The sequence below is a fragment of the Budorcas taxicolor genome, chromosome X (genome assembly GCF_023091745.1).
Source record: "Budorcas taxicolor isolate Tak-1 chromosome X, Takin1.1, whole genome shotgun sequence".
NCBI lineage: Eukaryota > Metazoa > Chordata > Mammalia > Artiodactyla > Bovidae > Budorcas > Budorcas taxicolor.
Window position 1 is genome coordinate 77,742,411 of NC_068935.1, and position 16,725 is coordinate 77,759,135.

The following is a 16,725-nucleotide window of genomic DNA, read 5'->3' on the forward strand; positions in this document are numbered from 1 at the left end:
AAAAAGTTTGAACCTGATTATCCTCCCTCTTTCTCTTTAATCTGTCATGCTATATAGTTCGTCCTACTGATTCAAATATCAGCCCTGCTATTTCAATCCGTGAGGTTGGTGCTGTTGGAGCAACCAAAACAGAACGAACTGGGATCATGCAGTTAAAAAGTGAGATAAAGCAGGTAAGATACTACTTGGGAAATGAACTGGGATATTTTCATGTTTAAGAACATTATTTTGGAATCAGATTTTGTAAGATCATGTATTTTGCTTCATATCCTAAGTTTAATTTGAGCCATTTATTTTTCAGGTGGACTTTCGTAGACTGTCTATCTCAACTGAAAGTCAGGTGAAACAAGTAGGGATCCTTTAACATAAATTAACCTGCCTTTAGCTCTACAAAACATGCATGAGCTCATGACTTTTTAAAAATAAGATAAGCCACACAGTAGCTTGTTTGATTCTCCTTTCTAGCAATTAAGCTTTCATTTTTCTGGACCAAACTCTTTTGCTAATTTTAAGATGAAAGTAATTTGTTCCTGATGCAAGAAATTAAAACCTTGAATTCCTCTTGTTAAGGTTAAATGTAATTTTGGAATTAATTAATTAATTAACATGTAATTTTAGACTTAAATTTCTTACTTTTAAGAACCAGACTAGCTGAGGGCTTTTTTAAAATCTATTTTCAGATTTTTGTCATTGTCATGATAGAGCTATATGAAACGCATTGTGGACACATAGAGGAAAAAACATATAAATCAATCTGGGTGTTGGTGAGAGTCACCAAATATCAGACTGTAGCCTCTTACTCATTTTTGCCCCTGGAGATGAGAATAGATGAGTTAGTGTGTTATTTAAAAAAAATAACACAAACTTCCATAGTTTCTCTTAAAACTTTAGAAAACCATGTGATTTCAAAGTCTTTTAATGAAAAGCTTAAAACTACCCCTCCTGCCTTCAAAATAAACTTACACTATCTTATGATACTGGAGCACATCCAAAAAGGAGAGGCAAAATGGAAATTTGGCTTGTTTATATGTTTGTTTGTTTGTTTGCTTGCTTTAGGAGGCAGAAACTATTTAGGAAAATAAAGACCGAATGCTTGAAGTTTAATTTGAAGTAAACTTAATTTAGATATACTTATCAGATACCCTTTCATGTTTATATTATGCAAGTGAAAGAACAGGATGGAATAAGAAAGGGTCTTTTGATAGAAAAGTGTTTACAGGGTTTTTTTCTAGACAATTTGGATAATCTGAACATTTTCCTATCTGAACGGTTAAAGAACTACATTTCATACTGAGTTAAACTGATGTTCTTGGTAAACAGTCCTTGTTTTGGTTGAGAGTGATTGGCTAAATACTTCATAGTTGTTTATAGTCATACAGTATTACTTACAAGCTCATTATATATTTAGAACTCGAAGTCCATGTTCCCAGCTAGACTAATATGATATTAAGGACTTGACCTACCCACAAAACTATATCATTTAATTCAATTTTATACATTCACTGTCTATAGGACTTCAAGAAAACCAAAATCATTAGGACTATAATTTAGAAGACTGAGAGCTTTGAATTTTCATTACCTTATTTCTAAATATTGATTTCCACTCTCACCTGCCTATCTGATATTTTGTACTGTTCTAATAAGCCTTTGTCTCTGCTCAACAATGTCCTCTTTTCTGATTATGGAAAAAATACATTTAAAAATAGTTTTATTTATTTAACCCTTTACCATGACTTCCTGAGTTAAGCTATTTCATCCACTTTTTTAATGATAACATGCTGGTTAGTTACTTGAATAGTCTGTAATTTTACTCTACTAAAAACTTTTAAAAACACATAATGGCTACCTTGCCTTTTCCCTTTTAAAAGTTTATTTTTTCAAATTTTTTTCATAGCCCAGTGGTGGCCATCCCCTGGGTAAGGATTTGATGTCACCGTCTTTTCTTGTAATTGCTGATATTATATTATATACCATTCATAAATGCTTTGAATATGCTGTTATATTGACTGAAAAGAAAAGCAAAATGAGTCAAAAAGTTAAATTTTTACTTATAAATCAACTTCATATATGTATACTTATAAATCGACTTCATGTACTTATATTTATAAATCAACTTCATGTAGGGTGAAATCTTTCCATTTCTTTTCCAAAAAGGCAGGGGAGAGGGTTCAACTCCAACCTTTTTTTCCATTTCAGAAAACAAAATTCAATTTAATAAGTACTTGTTAAAATCTGTTTAGTCACTTATTCTTTCAACTAATATAGTTAAAATTACATGCCCGCTATGTGCCAGGCACTGTGCCAGAAAACATTGGTATCCACTGGGAACTTGTTAGAGATGTAAAATATTGGTTCCTATCCTAGGCCTACTAAATCAGAAAGGCTGGAGTGAGGCCTGGCAGTCTGTGTTTTAATAAGTTTTCCAGGTGATTCAGATGCACTTTTAAGTTTGAAAACCACTGGGTTACTTGTTCTTCTGATTGTTAATTTATTTGTAAGTATTAACTAAGTACCAATTTTGTGCCAGGCACTGGAAATATTAATGTTGAAAGTGTTAGTTGCTCAGTCATGTCTGACCCTTTGTGGCCCCATGGCCTGTAACCTGCCAGGCTCCTCTCTCCATGAAATTCTCCAGAATTTCTGGAATGAGTTGCCATTCCCTTCTCCAGGAGATCTTCCTGACCCAGGGATTGAACCCAGCTATCTTTCATTGCAGGCAGATTCTTTACCACATGAGCCACCAGGGAAGCACAAAACAGATGTAGTCCTTGCCCTCATGAAGCTTACAGTTTAGGAAAACTGACCTTTGATTTAGTTTCCTTGGTTTAAATCAATGATCCATAATGGCGTATGATTTCAATTCTTAGACTGAAGAGATTAAGGCCAGATAGCAACCAAATAAAAAATGGAAAACTGTTGGAAACGGTATTAATATTTCTCTTGACCTCAATTAGTATAGTCCATCCTAAAGGAAATCAGTCCTGAATATTCATTGGAAGCTCTGATGCTGAAGCTGAAACTCCAATACTTTGGCCACCTGATACGAAGAACTGACTCATTTGAAAAGACCCTGATACTGGGAAAGATTGAAGGCAGGAGGAGAAGGGGATGACAGAGGATGAGATGGTTGGATGGCATCACAGACTGAATGGACATGAGTTTGAGTAAACTCTGGGAGTTGGCGATGGACAGGGAAGCCTAGCATGCTGCAGTCCATGGGGTTGTAGAGAGTGGGACACAACTGAGCAACTGAACTAAACTGAACTGAACTGAATTAGCATAGTATGACTTGGCCAACTTTGTCATATTCACATTAATAAAGAAAGACAGATGCATAGAGGAGAAGTTAATCTAAAATCTCAGAACTATTGATATTTGGTTTTGGAAAATAATCTGAATAACCTTAATGTTTGACTCCACTTAAGAGCCTAGGATCTTGATGGTAGAGATGAGGACATTGAAGATAAATCAAATGGAGCTCATCTTCTTGGTACATCACTGTGCCAATAGAAATGCCTTATGACGCTTTTCTCTTTTACATAGCAATGGTGATATGGGCATTTGACCCAAAATAATATGTAAGAAGCTCTGTTCTCAGGAAATATTTATATTATATTCTTTTCATTTTATATTTATTTCTGAATCTAAGCTAGCAAAGAGCCACTTTCCCCAATGTATTTTATCCTTTACTTATATAAGTTTTTCAAAGTTCATTATGTTGTGGCATGTATCAATACTTCATTCCTTTATATTGCTAAACAATACCTTATTGTATTGATATGTAGCACATTTTGGTTATCCATTCACCAGGTGACAAACATCTGGGTTATTTCTGCTTTTTTACTGTTAATGAATAATGCTGCTATGAACCTTCATGTACAAGTTTTTATTTGAGCATATGTTTTTTTTTTCTCTTGGATATACATCTACAAGAGGAAGTACTGGGTCATTTGGTGACTATGTTTAGCATTATGAGGAACTACCACATTGTTTTCCGAAGGGGACAGTACCATTTTACATTCCCACCAGCAATGTCTGAGGGTTCCAGTTTCTTCATATCCTTACCAATCCTTGGTTGTTGTTCAGTTGCTCAGTTGTCTCCAGCTGTTTGTGATCCTGTGGATAGCAGCACGCCAGGCTTCCCTGTCCATCACCAAGTCCCAGAACTTGCTCAAACTCATGTCCATTGAGTCAGTGATGCCATCCAACCATCTCATCCTCTATCATCCCCTTCTCTTCCTGCATCAGGGTCTTTCCCAGCATCAGGGTCTTTTCCTTACTATTGACCATATTTTTAATTCTAGCCATTTTAGTGGGTATGAAGTGGTATCTCATTGTGGTTTTGATTTTGCATTTCCCTAATGGCTTATGATATTAATCATCATAATTATTAATTATTAATTATCATTAATCATGTGCCAATTGACTGTTTACCTTCTTTTGGAGAAATGTCCATTCAGATCCTTTGCCCATTTGTTAATTGGGTTGTCTTTTTATTGTTGAGTTGTAAAGATTCTTTATATATTCTAGATATGTGTGTGTGCTAAGTCACTACAGTCGTCTCCAACTCTTTGCAATCCTATGGACTGTAGCCTGCCAGACTCTTCTGTCCAGGGGGATTCTCCAGGCAAGAATGCTGGAGTGGGTTGCCATTTCCTCCTCCAGTGGACCTTCCCAACCCAGGGATTGAACCCACATCTCTTATGTCTCCTGCCATGGCGGAGACATAAGCACCACCTGGATATAGGTCCCTAAAGGTTCTTTATGTATTCTGGATACAAATCCCTTTTCAGATATGTGATTGGCAAATAGTACCTCCCATTCTATGGATTTTCTTTTCACTTGCTTTTTTTTTCCTCTGAAGAATATAAACCCCTGGATTTACTTTCTTGATAGTGTCATTTGAAGTTTTTAGTTTTGGTTAAGCCAGATGACACCACCCTTATGGCAGAAAGTGAAGAAGAACTAAAGAGCCTCTTGATAAAAGTGAAAGAAGAGAGTGAAAAAGTTGGCTTAAAGCTCAACATTCAGAAAACTAAGATTATGGCATCTGGTCCCATCACTTCATGGGAAATAGATGGGGAAACAGTGGAAACAGTGTCAGACTTTATTTTGGGGGGCTCCAAAATCACTGCAGATGGTGACTGCAGCCATGAAATTAAAAGACGCTTACTCCTTGGAAGGAAAGTTATGACCAACCTAGATAGCATATTCAAAAGCAGAGACATTACTTTGCCAACAAAGGTCCATCTAGTCAAGGCTATGGTTTTTCCAGTGGTCATGTATGGATGTGAGAGTTGGACTGTGAAGAAAGCTGAGCACCAAAGAATTGATGCTTTTGAACTGTGGCATTGGAGAAGACTCTTGAGAGTCCCTTGGACTGCAAGGAGATCCAACCAGTCCATTCTGAAGGAGATCAGCCCTGGGATTTCTTTGGAGGGAATGATGCTAAAGCTGAAACTCCAGTACTTTGGCCACCTCATGTGAAGAGTTGCCTCATTGGAAAAGACTCTGATGCTGGGAGGGGTTGGGGGCAGGAGGAGAAGGGGATGACAGAGGATGAGATGGCTGGATGGCATCACTGACTCAATGGACGTGAGTCTGAGTGAGCTCTGGGAGTTGGTGATGGACAGGGAGGCCTGGCGTGCTGTGATTCATGGGGTCGCAAAGAGTCAGACATGACTGACTGAACTGAACTGAACTGAAGCCCAGCTTATCTAATTTTACTTTTAGTTTCCTATCTAATAAGGCTTTGCCTAGCCCGAAGTCACAAAGATTTATTCCTATTTTTTTAGTTTTATCATTTTAGCTTTTACAGTTAGGTCTGTGATTATGTTTATGGGCGCCCAAAAGACCACCCCACCCCACCCCCCGATTCAGTGATTCACTAAGAGGATTCACATGACTATGTATATAGTCATACTGAAAGTTGTGATTACAGCAAAAGGATACAAAGCAAAATCAGCAAAGGGAAAAAGTGCATTAGACAAAGTCCAGGGGAAATAGGCACCAGTTTCCACAGTACTCTCTCAGTGAAGTCACACAGGCAGGATGCAATTCCCAGTTCAGTGAGTTGTGACAACATGTATGAAATATTGCCAACCAGGGAAGCTCACTTAAGACTCAGCACCCAGGGCTTTTTGTTGAAGGCTGGTCACATAAACAGTCTCTCTCTGGCATGTACTGAAATTCTAGACTCCCAGAGAGAAAGTAAGTGTTCGATATAAACTCTAGTGTTTTCACAAACAGTTTAGGCACAATAAGCCACTGTTACTGAATTCTGAGAATGATGGGAACCCTCCCAAAATCCAGCTTTCCAAATACCAACCAAAGGTCAATCTTGTAATCAGGCCTTGCAAGAATAGCACTTCTGGCCTGCTGTGTTAACTCTTTTCTGTGTAGTAACCCATCTGGACTTATTTTTTGTGTATGGAGTGAAGTAGGGGGTCCAACTTCACTCTTGAATGTGACTATCCAGTTGTTTCAGCACTATTTTTGAAAAGACTACCTTTCCTACATTTGCTTTTCTTGACACCCTGGTTAAAAATTGGCAAAAGTGTAATGGCTTATTTCTGAACTCCCAATTCTACTTCACTGATCTACATACCTAGCCTATGCATGTATTACAGTCTTTTTTTTTTTTCCAGAGAAGGAAGGATTTGCAGCAAGTAAGGAGAACACTTGCTCCCAAAGCAGTGTCTCCCAACACATTTTTTAATAATTATAGCTTTATAATAAATTTTGAAATTAGGAATTGTGAGTTCTCCAAATTTGATCTTCTTTTTTAAGATTGTGTTAGCTATCATGGGTCTCTTGAATTTCCACATGAAGGTTAGAATAGGCTTGTCAATTTTTGTAAAGAACTCTGTAGGATTTTAATAAAGATTGTGTTCAGCCTGTAGATCAATTTTGAGAGTATTGAAATTTTAACAGTATTACACCTTCTGATCCATTAAAATAGGATTTCTATTTATTTAGGTCTTTAATTTCTTTCAACATGTTTTATAGTTTTCAGAGTATAGATTTTACAGTTCTTTTGTTAAATTTATTCCTAAGTATTTTATTATTTTAATGCTGTTTTAAATGGAGTTATTTTCTTAATTTCATTTTCAGATTGTTGACTGCTACTGTTTAGAAATGCAATTGATTTTTGTGTATTGATCTTATATCAAGCAGCTTTAATGAACTCACTTATTAGTTTTAATTGATTTTTAGTGAATTCCCTATATACAAGACCATGTCATCTGCAAATGACTTTGCACTCTCAATGACTTCTATTTTCTTTCTTGTTCAATAGCCCTGGCTAGAGCCTCCAGTACGATGTTGAATAGAAGTAGCAAGATTAAACATCTTTGTCTTCTTCTATCTTAGGAGGGAAAACATTCAGTTACCAACCGTTCATTATGTCAGCAGTGGGTTTTTTGTAAATGCCCTTTATGAGATTTAGGAAGAACCCGTTTGTTTCCAGTTTGTTGAATGTTTTTATCATGAAGGGGAGGGTTGCTTTTCAATCACTAAGTCATGCTTGACTCCTTGCAACCCCATAAACTATAGAATGCCAGGCTCCTCTGGTCTCCACTATCACCTGGAGTTTGCTCAAATTCATGTGTATTGCGTTGGTGATGCCATCTAATCACCTCATCCTCTGCTGCCACCTTCTCCTTTTGCCTTCAATCTTTCCTAGCATCAGGGTCTTTTTCGATGAGCCAGCTCTTTGCATCAGGTGGCCAAATTATTGGAGCTTCAGCTTAAGCAACAGTCCTTTCAATGAGTATTCAGAATTTATTTTCTTTAGAATTGACTGGTTTGATCTTCTTGCAGGCCAAGGGACTCTCAAGAGTCTTCTCCAGCATCACAGTTCAAAAGCATCAATTTCTTGGCCCTCAGCCTTCTTTATGGGTCCAACTCTCACATCCATATATGACTTCAGGAAAAACCATAGCTTCGGATATATGGACCTTTGTGGTCAAAGTGATGTCTCTGCTTTTTAATACACTGTCTAGGTTTGTCATAGTTTTCTTTCCAAGGAACAAACATCTTTTAATTTCATGGCTACAGTCACCATCCACAATGATTTTGGAGCCCAAGAAAATAAAATCTGTCACTGCTTCCACTTTTTCCCCTTCTATTTGACATGAAGAGATGGGACCAGATGTCATGATCTTAGTTTTTTTTTAATCTTTAGTTTCAAGCCAGCTTTTTCACTCTCCTGTTTCACCCCGATCAAGAGGCTCTTTTAGTTCCTCTTCACTTACTGCCATTAGACTGATATCATCTTCAAATCTGAGGTTGTTGATATTTTAGAAGCAGTCTTGATTCCAGCTTGTGATTTATCCACAATCTTCATTTCATTAGCTTATGATGCACTCTGCACATAAGCTAAATAAACATGGCGACAACATACAGCCTTGTCACACTCCTTTTTCAATTTTGAACCAGTCAGTTGTTCTGTGTCTGGTTCTAGCTATTGCTTGTTAAACTGCCTACAGGTTTATCAGAAGACAGGTGAGGTGATCTGGTATTTGTATCTCTTTAAGAATTTTCCATAGTTTGTTGTGATCCACACAGTCACAGGAGTGTTAGAATTTACAGTCACAGGAGTGTTAGAATTTATTAAATGCTTTCCCGTATCTATTAGGATGATGTGGGTTTTATGTTTTATTCTACTGATATGATGTTGTTGTTATTGTCCAGTCACTCAGTCATCTCTGATTCTTTTAGACCCCATGTACTGCAGCATGCCAGGCTTCCCTGTCCTTCACCATCTCTCAGAGCTTGCTCAAACTAATATCCTTTGAGTTGGTGATGCCATCCAACCATCTCATCCTCTGTTGTCCCCTTCTCCTCCTGCCTTCAATCTTCCTAGCTTCAGGGTCTTTTCTAATGAGTTGGCCTTCCTATGATGTGGCCAAAGAATTGGAGATTCAGCTTCAGCATCAGTCCTTCCAATGAATATTCAGGGTTGATTTCATTTAGGATTGACTGGTTTGATCTCCTTGCAGAGCAAGGGACTCTCAAGAGTCTTCTTCAACATCACAGTTCAAAAGCATCAAATCTTCAGCACTCAACTTTCTCTATGGTCCAGCTCTCACATCCATACATGACTACCAGAAAAACCATAGTTTAGACTGTATGTACCTTTGTCAGCAAAGTAATGTCTCTACATTTTAATATGCTGTCTAAGTTTGCCATAGCTTTTCATCCAAGGAGCAAGTATCTTTAATTTCATGGCTGCAGTCACCATCTACAGTGAGTTTGGAGCCTAAGAAAATAAAGTCAGTCACTGTTTCCATTCTTTCCCCATCTACTTGTCATAAAGTGATGAGACCAGATGCCATGATCTTGTCATCTGCAAACAGTGAGAGTTTTTATTCTTCTTTTCCAATCTGGATTCCTTTTATTTCTTTTTCTTCTGTGATTGCTGTGGCTAGGACTTCCAAAACTACATTGAATAGTAGTGGTGAGAGTATGCATCCTTGTCTTGTTCCTGATTTTAGATGAAATGCTTTCAATTTTTCACCATTGAGGATAATGTTTCCTGTGGGTTTATCATATATGGCTTTTATTATGTTGAGGTATGTTCCTTCTATGCCTGCTTTCTGGAGAGTTTTTATCATAAATGGGTATTCAAGTCTGTCAAAGGCTTTCTCTACATCTATTGAGATAATCATATGGTTTTTATCTTTCAATTTGTTAGTGTGGTGTATCACATTGACTGATTTGCAAATATTGAAGGATCCTTGCAACACTGGGATAAAGCCCACTTGGTCATGATGTATGTTCTTTTTAATATGTTGTTGGATTCTGTTTGCTAGAATTTTATTGAGGATTTTTGCATCTATGTTCATCAGTAATATTGGCCTGTGGTTTTCTTTTTTGGTGGCATCTTTGTTTGGTTTTGGTATTAGGGTGGTGGTGGCCTCATTGGATGAGTTTGGGAGTTTACCTTTCTCTGCAATTTTCTGGAAGAGTTTGAGTAGGATAGGTGTTAGCTCTTCTCTAAATTTTTGGTAGAATTCACCTGTGAAGCCAGCTTGTCCTGGGCTTTTGTTTCTTGGAAGATTTTTGATTACAGTTTCAATTTCCATGCTTGTGATGTTTCTGTTAAGATTTTCTATTTCTTCCAGGTTCAGTTTTGGAAGGTTATACTTTTCTAAGAATTTCTCCATTTCTTCCAAGTTGTGCATTTCATTGGCGTATAGTTGCTCATAGTAGTCTCTTATGATATTTTGTACTTCTGTGTTGTCTGTTGTAATTTATCCATTTTCATTCCTAATTTTATTCATTTGATTCTTCTCCCTTTTTTTCTTGATGAGTCAGGCTAATGGTTTGTCTATTTTCTTTATCTTCTCAAAGAACCAGCTTTTAGTTTTGTTGATCTCTGCTGTAGTCCCCTTCATTTCTTTTTCATTCATTTCTGCTCTGATTTCTATGATTTTTTTCCTTCTACTAACTTTGAGGTTTTTCTGTTCTTCTTTTTCTGTTTGCTTTAGGTGTAAACTTAGGTTGTTTATTTGATGTTTCTCTTGTTTCTTGAGGTAGGCTTGTATTGCTATGATCACCCTCTTAGCACTGCTTTTACTGAATCCCATAGGTTTAGGGTTGTTGTGTTTTCATTTTCATTTGTTTTATGCATATTTTTATTTCCTTTTTGATTTCTTCCATGCTCTGTTGGCTATTCAGAAGCATGTTGTTTATCCTCCATATGTGTATGTTTTTATAGTTTTTTCCTGTAGTTGATATCTAATCTTACCACATTGTGATCAGAAAAGATGCTTGAAATAATTTCAGTTTTTTAAAATTTGGCAAGGCTATATTTGTGGCCCAGGATGTGATCTATCCTGGAGAATGTTCCATTTGCACTTGAGAAAAAGGTGAAATCCATTTTTTTTGGGGGGGGGGGCGATGAAGTCCTCTCTCTCTCTCTCTCTCTCTCTCTCTCTCTCTCTATATATATATATATATATATACATATATATATATACATATATATATGTGTGTGTATATATATATGTATCAATTAGGTCTAACTGGTCCATTGTATCATTTAAAGCTTATGTTTCCTTGCTAGTTTTCTGTTTGGTTGATCTATCCATAGGAGTGAATGGGATATAAAAATCCCCCACTATTATTGTGTTACTGCTGATTTCCCCTATCATACTTGTTAGCATTTGCCTTGAGTGCTCTTATATTAGGTACATATATATTTATAATTGTTATATTTTCTTCTTGAATTGATCCCTTGACCATTATGTAGTGTCCTTCTTTGTCTCTTATCATGGTCTTTATTTCAACGTCTATTTTATCTGATATGAATATTGCTAGTCCTGCTTTCTTTTGGTCTCCATTTGCATGAAATATCTTTTTCCAGCCCCTCACTTTCAGTGTATGTGTCCCTAGGTTTGAGATGGGGCTCTTGTAGACAGCATATATAGGGGTCTTTTTGTATCCATTTGGCCAGTCTTTGTCTTTTGGTTGGAGCATTTAACCTATTTACATTTAAGGTAATTATTGATAAATATGGTCTCATTCCCATTTACTTTGTTGTTTGGATTCGTTTTTGTAAACCTTTTCTGTGTTTCTTGTCTAGAGAAGATCCTTTAGTATTTGTTGAAGAGCTGGTTTGGTGGTGCTGAATTCTCTCAGCTTTTGCTTGTCTGTAAAGCTTTTGATTTCTCCTTAGAATCTGAATGAGATCCTTGCTGGGTAGAGCAATTTTGGGTGTAGGTTTTTCTTTTCCATTACTTTAAGTATGCCCTGCCATTCCCTTCTGGTCTGAAGAGTTTGTATTGAAAGATCAGCTGTTATTCTTATGGCGATCCCCTTGTGTGTTGTTTGTTGCTTTTCCCTTGCTGCTTTTCATATTTGGTCTTTGTGTTTAATTTTTGTTATTTTGATTAATATGTGTCTTGAGGTGTTTCACCTTGGGTTGATCCTGTTTGGATTCTCTAGGTTTCTTGGACTTGGGTGACTATTTCCTTCCCCATATTAGGGAATTTTTCAACTATTATCTCCTCAAGTATTCTCTCAGTCCCTTTCTTTTTGTCTTCTTTTTCTGGGACACCTATGATTTGAACATTGGGGCCTTTAACATTGTCCCAGAGGTCTCTGGGGTTGTCCTTATTTCTTTTAATTATTTTTTTTTTGTTTTTCCTCTCTGCTTCATTTATTTCCACCATTCTATCTTCCACCTCACTTATCCTCTCTTCTGCCTCAGTTATTCTACTATTGGTTCCCTCCATAGTGTTTCTAATTGCAGTTGTTGCACTGTTCTTTATTGATTGACTCTTCTTTATTTCTTCTAGGTCCTTGTTAAACATTTCTTGCATCTTCTCAGTCCTTGTCTCTAGTCTGTTTATCTGTAATTACATTTTGTTTTCAGGATTTTAGATCATCTTTACTATCATTATTCTGAATTCTTTTTTCAGGTAGACTCCCTATCTTCTCCTCTTTTGTTTGGATTGGTAGGGTTTTATCATATTTGTTCACCTGCTGAGTATTTCCCTGCCTTTTCATTTTGTTTACTTTCTGTGTTTGGAGTGCCCTTTCTGCAAGCTGGAAGACTGTGGTTCCTCTTAATTGTGGAGTCTGCTCCCTGTGGTGGGTTGAAGGTGGGGTGGACTATTGACTTGTCAAGATTTCCTGGTTGGGGGAACTTCTGTCTGTGTTCTGGTGGGTGGAGCTGGATCTCTTCTCTCTGGAGTGCAATGAAGTGTCCAGTAGTGAGTTTTGTGATATCTATGGGTTTGGTATGGCTTTGGGCAGCCCATCTTTTAATGTTCAGGATTCTGTTCCCATTTTTCTGGAGAATTAATGTGCTATGTGTTGCACTGGAACTTGTTGGCTATTGTGTGGAGCTTGGTTTCAATGTATATATGGAGACTTTGGGATGGGCTCTTGTCTATCAATGTTTCATGGAGTCAGGAGTTCTCTAGTGTTCTAAAGTTCTGGAGTTGAGCCTCTTGCCTCTGGGTTTCAGTCCTCTTCTTGCAGTAGCCTCAAGACTTCTCCATCCATGTCACACAGAAGATAAAACCCTTTGGCTAATGGTGAAACAACTCTCCAGAGCCATGAATACTGAGAGAGATTCACAGAGTTATATAGGGAAGATATGAGGGAGAGGGGAGATAGAGGTGACCTGGGGGAGAAAAGGGAGAGTCAAAAGGGGAGAGAGCAATCAAGCCAGTAATCAAATCTCTAAGTGAAAATGGATAGTGAAAATTAGATTTTTAAAGGTAGAGCATTGATAACAAATATCAAAAAGCAAAGATTAAAAACCTAGACTAGAAGTTAGACTCTCAAAAATACAATATAAAAAATACAAAAAAAATCACGAAAATTAAAGAAATATATGGAGTTTGTTTTTTTTAAAAATAGGGGTTTTTTAGAAAGGTAATAGTAGGTATAAAAATGAAAGTTAAAGTAGTAATAAAGAACTAATATTTTTTAAAAATTACAAAGTGATAATAGTAAAAATATATCTAGGAATAGCTCTGGAGCTATTGTGGGCAGTGTGGGGTCAGTTCAGTGTCAGATAGTCTGTTGTTTTGACTTTTGTTCTCATGGTCTATAGTTGCCCCTCAAATACACCATCTCAACATTAACTACAGGGTTTTAATCTGTTGCACCTGTCACTTCCAGGGTGGTTTCCTCCTTCTTTGTTTATTTTAGCTTCCTCTGTTTCCAAGTCTGTACAGTGTCTAATTTCTGCCCTGACACAAGGTGAAGGTGGCCACTTATTTAGGCTCACTTGTCCAGCTGTGCTGTGGGGAGAGACAGACACTTCAAACAAATACTGCTGGCATGTGTGTGGGGTGTGTGCAGTGGATGGACCACACTGGGTTTGTCACAGCCCAAGGCAGCATGTACTTCCACACTGCTTAGGCTCCAGTGAGTCTTGCATTTCTTGCACTTCCCACATTTAAGCCACTCAGGTTCTTGTGTGCTCCACATGGGCACAGACCCAGATAGGCTGTGCATTTTGTGCCCTTCCCAGGTCCAAGCTGCTCAGGCGACTGGGTGCTTGGTAAACGCACTGTCCCGGTGGACTGTGCAACTTATGCACCTCCCTGGTCCTGGCCACTCGGTTTCCTGGGTGCGTCAAAGGGTACAATCTCAGGTATGCTGTGTGTCTCCTCTGGGAAGCTGAACTCAGCTTCTCTGTGACACTCCTGGTACATGTGAACCACCCAGGATCCCAGGAAGACATGGTTTGCAACTGGCAACCTGCTCACAGTTTGGTGAAAGATACAGTCTCTGGGGCCAAGATTATAGCAGCCCCTTGCCTTACAGCTCTGGCTGTCCCACTGCCTCTCTGCCTCAGGGGAGGGAGGGCCCTAAATGCAGCCAACTTGCTCTCCTTTGGTATTCGCTAGGGCACAATCCTTCCTTCTCAACAAAGGTGACTCCTTTTTGAACATGCCAGGGGTGACCATGGGGAGTAAGAGCCTTTCACAGGAAGGTCCTTTATTTTCTATGTTTGTCTCTCTGGTGATCCAATGGTTTGGGTTACTATCTCACATTAGCCCATTCAGATTGTCCTCAGGCATTCAAGCCCAGTCCTTACCCTAAGGAACAATGATGCAGCCCATGCCTACCTACCCAGCTCCCACTTGCTGCTGGCGGACACGAGTGTCTGAGCCACTTCTCTGCAAGTAGTTGCACTTAGGCACATATTCTGTGTGTGTGTTTGGGGTTTTTATTATTATTATTATTATTATTATTATTATTATTATTATGTTGACCTCAGATTCCAAAGGTCCCCACTGTCACAACTGTAAGAGGGTTTCCTATTGTGTGGAAACTTATCCTCTTTCAACACTCTCTTCCCAGGATGGATCTCTGACCCTAAATCCTTTGTCTCTGTTTTTGTCTTTAATATTTTGTCCTACCTTCTTTTGACCATCTCCAAGAAAAAGAAATGCAAAAAGGCAAAATAGTTGTCTGAGGAGGCCTTGCAAATAGCTGAGAAAACAAGAGAAGCTAAAGGCAAAGGATAAAGGGAAAGATATAAGCATCTGAATGCAGAGTTCCAAAGAATAGCAAGGAGAGATAAGAAAGCCTTCCTAAGTGATCAATGCAAAGAAATAGAGAAAAACAATAGAATGGGAAAGACTAGATCTCTTCTTCAAGAAAATTAGAGATACCAAGGGAACATTTCATACAAAGATGGGCGCAATAAAGGACATCAATGATATGAACTTAACAGAAGCAGAAGATATTAAGAGGTGGCAATAATACACAGAAGGAATATACAAAAAATGATCTTCATGACTCAGATAATTATGATGCTATAATCACTCACCTAGAGCCAGACATCCTGAAATGCGAAGTCAAGTGGGCCTTAGGACGCATCACTACAAATGAAGCTAGTGGAGGTGATGGAATTCCAATTGAGCTATTTCAGATCCTAAAAGATGATGCTGTGAAACTGCTGCACTCAATATGCCAGCAAATTTGGAAAACTCAGCAGTGGCCACAGGACTGGAACAGGTCAGTTTTTATTCCAATCCCAAAGAAAGGCAATGCCAAAGAATGTTCAAACTACTGCACAATTGCACTCATCTCACACACTAGCAAAGTAATGCTCAAAATTCTCCAAGCCAGGATTCAACAGTTCATGAACTGTGAAATTCCAGATGTTCAAGCTGGATTTAGAAAAGGCAGAGGAACCAGAGATAAATTGCCAACATCCTTTGGATCATAGAAAAAGCAAGATAATTCCAGAAAGACATCTGCTTCTACTTTATTGACTACACTAAAGACTTTGACTGTGGATCACAACAAACTGGAAAATTATTCAAGAGATGGGAATACCAGACCAGCTTACCTGCCTCCTGAGAAATCTGTATGCAGCTCAAGAAGCAACAGTTAGAACTGGACATGGAACAACAGACTGGTTCCAAATTGGGAAAGGAGTACATCAAGGCTGTATATTGTCATACTGCTTATTTAACTCATGTGCAAAGTACATCATGTGAAATGCTGGGCTGGATGAAGCACAAGCTGGAATCAAGATTTCTGGGAGAAATATTAATAACCTCAGATATGCATATGACACCACCTTTATGGCAAAAAGTGAAGAAGAACTAAAGAGCCTCTTGATGAAAATGAAAGAGGAGAGTGAAAAAGTTGGCTTAAAACTCAAGATTCAGAAAACTAAGATCATGGCATCTGGTCCCATCATTTCATGGGAAATAGATGGGGAAACAATGGAAACAGTGAAAGACTTTATTTTGAGGGGCTCCAGAATCACTGCAGATGGTGACTGCAACCATGAAATTAAAAGACACTTGCTCCTTGGAAGAAAAGCTATGACCAACTTAGGCAGCATATTAAAAAGCAGAGACATTACTTTGCTGACAGAAGTCTGTCTAATCAAAGCTATGGTTTTTCCAGTAGTCATGTATGGATGTGAGAGTTGGACTATTAAGACAGCTGAGTGCCAAGGAATTGATGCTTTTGAACTGGTGTTGGAGAAAACTGTTGAGAGTCCCTTGGATTGCAAGGAGATCAAACCAGTCAATCCTAAAGAAATCAGTCCTGAATTTTCATTGGAAGAACTGATTCTGAAGCTGAAACTCCAATCCTTTGGCCACCTGATTTGAAGAACTGACTCATTGGAAAAAACCCTGATGCTGGGGAAGATTGAAGGCAGGAGGAGAAGGGGATAACAGAGAATGAGATAGTTGGTTGGCATCACTAACTCCTTGGACATGAGTTTGA

At 38.1% G+C, this 16,725-nt stretch overlaps 1 protein-coding gene across 2 annotated transcripts in view; it reads left to right on the plus strand.

Moving 5' to 3' along the window:
* The window catches only part of PHKA1 (phosphorylase kinase regulatory subunit alpha 1), a 173,072-nt gene that overhangs the window by 145,129 nt on the left and 11,218 nt on the right, over positions 1–16,725 (plus strand). Inside the window, exons 27-28 of one of the 2 annotated variants that reach the window (XM_052663860.1) lie at positions 58–173; positions 302–349. In XM_052663860.1, coding sequence (XP_052519820.1) covers positions 58–173; positions 302–349 — 164 coding nt within the window. The remainder of the gene's footprint in view (positions 1–57; positions 174–301; positions 350–16,725) is intronic. The other variant, XM_052663862.1, reaches the window with a different exon arrangement.